Source organism: Brachyhypopomus gauderio, chromosome 11, assembly GCF_052324685.1.
Source record: "Brachyhypopomus gauderio isolate BG-103 chromosome 11, BGAUD_0.2, whole genome shotgun sequence".
Lineage (NCBI taxonomy): Eukaryota > Metazoa > Chordata > Actinopteri > Gymnotiformes > Hypopomidae > Brachyhypopomus > Brachyhypopomus gauderio.
Genome location: NC_135221.1, coordinates 22624730 through 22629800, shown reverse-complemented (window position 1 = coordinate 22629800; position 5071 = coordinate 22624730). Strand labels below are relative to the sequence as shown.

The 5071-nt window shown below is 38.8% G+C and overlaps 1 protein-coding gene across 1 annotated transcript; it reads left to right on the top strand.

Annotated features, from left to right (window-relative positions):
- Positions 1-694: 694 nt before the first annotated feature.
- nkx1.2lb (NK1 transcription factor related 2-like,b) lies at positions 695-3831 on the top strand. The gene is made up of 2 exons (XM_077022983.1): positions 695-1318; positions 2649-3831. Exons 1-2 carry the CDS (start codon positions 886-888, stop codon positions 3359-3361), a joined length of 1146 nt encoding a protein of 381 aa, XP_076879098.1. The 5' UTR covers positions 695-885; the 3' UTR covers positions 3362-3831.
- Positions 3832-5071: the final 1240 nt, after the last annotated feature.

The window sequence follows — 5071 nt, the reverse complement described above, 5'->3', positions numbered from 1 at the left end:
TACATTTTAATGAATCGATCTTTAAATGACTGCTGTATAATTGGTTGTAATGAAGTTGGCTTTTTTAAAATATGATATGATATGATAGTTATTATGATACAGAATAGCCAACTCTGGAAGCGAGATTAAATAATTGTAGCAAAAAAGAACCTCTAGCAAAATATTTTATGCTACGTTTTGCATTTATAACGCGTTTGATTTAAATTGTGAACGTAAAATAGTGTCCTCTGCTAACGAGTTCACGAGATCACTGTTTTTATAAGTGTCCTGTTTTATCATACATTTCTGGTGGAACAATCATTATCCTAAGCTCACCCCATCAAGAGGCGATGGAGGGAGTAAGAAAGGAAAAATAAGCCTATTTAGTGACTTTCCAGTTCAATGGTGTTACGTTGAAAGTGAGCTGACAGCTGCGTATATCACGGAGCACATCATCACTCACGTGTTCTCCTCTGGTGCGTCTCACGCACATCACGTTGATAATGGGCTATTAGAGGCTCGGCGTTAATTTGTAGCCAATTACGTCTCACAGTAGTATATGAATGTATAAATAAGACGTCGCTTGCGATTTGGGCGACGGTGAGAGCGCCATATAGGGGAGGGCTAAGCGAACAGACGTACGCGTGACATAAACGCTGGAGGTCCTGAGGGGATGGTTCAAACCCAAAAGGATCCGAGAAAGAGAGATCAACATCCCACCGTCACCTATCAGCTCCTGCACGGAACCCTGAACAGTCCCCGACAGGACAGCGGAGGGGTTAGCAGAGTTGAGACTGTAAAGAGTGCATCCGATGATTTCAGAGACATTTAAAAGTGTTGATAATGACTATGGTTCCGTCTGTGTAAAGAAAGGCTCGTGTATGCTCTTCTGCTTCCTAACAAACTATGAATAGGGATCAAGTGCAGGTGGGCGACATCTGTACCGATCCACCTGCGCCTGGCGTGGCTGCCCAAACGGCAGTAATCGTCGTTGTCTCTCCGGAGAACATGGACAACCATGGAGAAAAGAGACTTACTACCAGCGACGTGGTCTTCTCCTGCCCCGCGGGGAGAGACGCACTTCAAGGGGACAGTCGAGACAACTCGGCGCGGCCAGAGCCAGCTGCGCTCGCCCCCGCCACTGCTCATCGGACCACCTCTTTTTCGGTTCTAGATATTTTGGACCCAAATAAGTTTACAAGTAAGAGGCAGCCTCCTAACCGGACAGGCTGTGACTTCGCTTTTGGAACAGAAAATAGAGGCGAAGATTCAGATCATGCAGTGGTTCAGAAATCTCACCCAGAAGACTACAACTGTAAGAAGTCGTCCGGAATATTAAGTAAGATGCTTTCTTACACCACATTTTGTGTTTGTCTAGTGTATTGATGTGCAGTTGTAATGTTAAATAAATCATTTATAAATGGGCCATAGAGTTGCGAACGTGCTCCGTTAACCCTATATATGGACACACTCCCTGGTAAAAGAGTCAGACAAGCTCAGACTGTTTAAACGAGATGAAGTTCTTAGCGTGAGCGTCCGATAAACGGAACTCACTTCGAAAGCTCATAGTAATGTTAAAATGACTGTGAATTTACCCTAAATCATTATTAGAATTGTTTGATTACCGTTTTCCTTGGAATTAAAATAGAAATGTTGACCACACGCCCGCGTTTGGAATATTTATTTACTAATTAATGAAACTTTGCTGAAAAGTTAAATGTATGTTCTGCGCGTGTACTGTCCTTATTAATAAATTAGGCGAAAGGCAAAAGTTGTCCTTATCTATAGCACCTTTTGGAGTTTTTAAAGCGTCGTGATCGATATCTCCCTTAATAAATATAATAGGTTTAAATCGTGTAATTATCCGAAATTTGACCCTATAATTTAGACGTTGAGGATGAGTTTGCAAGCTGCCTGAAAGAGATATACTCAATTCGATAATAGGATATCGACCTGTCCGTTGCGCAAGCCACTCAGGGGCGATCTTGCCCATTACCCTGCGTCTCTAACGCTGCACACTACGCTGAATTAGGTGATCGAATGAGTTTAATCGTTTTTTCTTTACATATTACATAGCTTTGTCTCAAGCCTAAATGATTTTTAAATGAAGAGAACTCATCCTTGATATCAGCAACGCCTGCAATCAAAGTGTTAATATTTCTGAACTGGGATATTTACAAGGTCATGACTGTGCCTGTAACTCGGTGGAGGCAACACACGAAAAGAAAGGACAGTAACCGCAGACTGAAAGTTCAATGTATTGAACAACTTGTGAAAATCTAAACTGGGGAATAGTGATCAGATCACAAAGGCATTAAAGTAAATATTTACAATTGACATTATGTCTAGCAAGTTTGACACAGCTTTTTGTGTTACAAATCAATACTAAGCACTAATAAATAATACTATGCATATAAATTATACAAAATTTTTAATGTTAACTTATGTATAGTCAGATTTATTAGAATCGGTCTTCGTAAATAACATTGATTATGTAAATGACTTTAAAGTAAAATAAAAAATAAACAAGATGTTTAACAAGACATTTGAGTTAGCATATATGTACCACCATGCAAAGTTGTTTAGTGTGTTTTCAGAACAATAGACTATTTTGCATTAATATGAGTAGTGAGAAATTTGTGATAACCAAGTACGTTGTCTTTCAACAGAGGACGGGTTCGTATTCAGATCTGCAGATGAAAATGATTTCACCCGTGGGAATCACGACGATGAGATTCAGGACGATGTGTGTAGTGAGAGCGCCAGTGCGCTTACTGGGAGCGCAGACGTTGAGTTGGGACACGACGATGACGACTCCATCATGAAAAGCGCCAGTCCCAGTGGCCAGACGCAGCAGTCGCCTTCAAACGGACAGAACCACCAGGTTAAACCGAAAAGAAAACGATCTGGGTCGGACTCGAAGTCTGGAAAGCCCAGAAGAGCTCGGACTGCTTTCACTTACGAACAACTCGTGGCGCTGGAAAATAAATTCAAGTCCACGCGCTACCTTTCTGTTTGCGAGCGACTTAATTTAGCTTTATCGTTAAGTTTAACAGAGACCCAAGTTAAAATCTGGTTTCAGAACCGTCGGACGAAGTGGAAGAAACAAAACCCAGGCGCAGACACGAGTGCTCCAACAGGCGGCAGTGGTGGAGGAGGTCCGAACGGCCCAAATAACGGCCTGGGTAACCTGAGTCCACTGAGTCCGTCTCCACCTATGAGTGGCCACCTGTCAATGCACACGGGCTACCCTGGACACACGCCCGGGGGACTAGTGTGCACCACCCAGTTACCCTTCCTGCCCAGTCACGCCGTCCTCTCACCCTTCATGCTGGGCTCTCAGAGCTACGGAGCTCCAGCCTTTTACACAGCACACTTGTAAGAGCACATATGTTAAGAGCCCGTGTCAGCTTGAGCAGGTCACAGCACGGATCAAATCCTTCTCATTTCAGACACCTCTATTAGCTTAAAAATACTCAAATATTAGTTTGCTATTACGCTTAATGAACGTTGCTCGGATACGAAGACTGCAAAACAATATTTGATGGGCTTAATAAATTGTCGGACAGTTGAAAATATACTGTACACCTTGAGCGCAAAGGATGAATCAGATGACTTTTCATACACAAATGTTTCATCAAGTCAAAGCCGTTGGCAGTGTTATTATTTTCATTTTATTTTTTTAATCATTTGTAAGTATTTATATGGGTTAATATGTAAATATCCCGTTATCACGAATATATGTTTAGACACCAATTTTGAATGCAAATGCAAAATAGTAAGAAATTAGTAATAATAAAAGCATAATATGTATCAAAACCATCAATGAGTTCGTCAATAACTGAAATGTTGTGGGTATTAATCCTAATCGAATCGATTATCAAAAATGAGGATTATTTTACATACTAATTCTATTTCTTTTGGTGCTGAGTTTAGTAAAACTACATTCCATAATCTACGATGTATAATACATCCTCAATTAAATGACTAAGTAATCCAATGAATTTACTAAATGAATGAGATTAATCCGTCTTATTTGATTGAGTTATTTTTTTAATTTATTTTTTTAGACGCGTAAGAGCATGCGTCTGGCCCAAAATAACTTCAATCATATTTTCACATTATATTTCATATTTGATTCAAAAATAATTATTAGATGAACGCTGTGTTTAGATTATGATGACCCTCAGGATGCTTTCGATTTTACGGATATTATAGACCGCATTCAATAGACTATGAACTATAGATGATGGTACATCACCTCTGAAATAGCCTGGCATAACTGATTCAAAGATATAACTTTTAACCCATCTAATCTGTTACATGTGGTAACAATCAGTTAAAAGTAAATGTACAGTTAAAATTTTGTTGAAGAAAATCTAAACTAAAAGCAGAACATATTTTAATATAGTTTCCGAATACAAAGTAGTGTGCTCTTTTTATCGCATCCCTTTTATTTAGTTAGGTTCATTTTTAAAAGCTCGATTCGATTGCATTAAATTGATGCTATAAGTTTCTTAATTTAAGAACAACAATGTATTCTCTATGATTTTTTAAATGAACACAAATAGTAACCAAGTTTGATATTTACAGTACCGACACAATTTGAGTTCCACAAACTACTGCTGACATTCGAACGCAACTACCCCATCTCGACTTTAGTAAATTTCACATCGCCTGCCCAATGAGTTTATATGCTCAACACATTTTATTATTTTACATTGACTTTCTAATGTACGAATATAATCCACCACCGTGTTCCCATTGTAATTTGTTTTGTTTACTCTTGAGATTTACGTCGTACAGGCTAAATTATTGAATACTGAAAAGGCTTTTCTTAAAATAGCTTCATATTAAAATCATGTTAACACTTAAAGCACACCTAGCATTTTGTTCATTATCCTTAAAACCATTTTTTCTGATGTAGTTCCTGCTTTTACGTTAGTTGTTTTCAAAAGGTTATGACTCAGTTTTACGACGCACGATCCTGCGAACATTTGGTTAGTGGGCTCTAATTATCCAATCAAATTGACACATTAGCCAATTCTTTATTAATGTGGATGTGAAGAATCATTCAGAATTAAATTAGGTA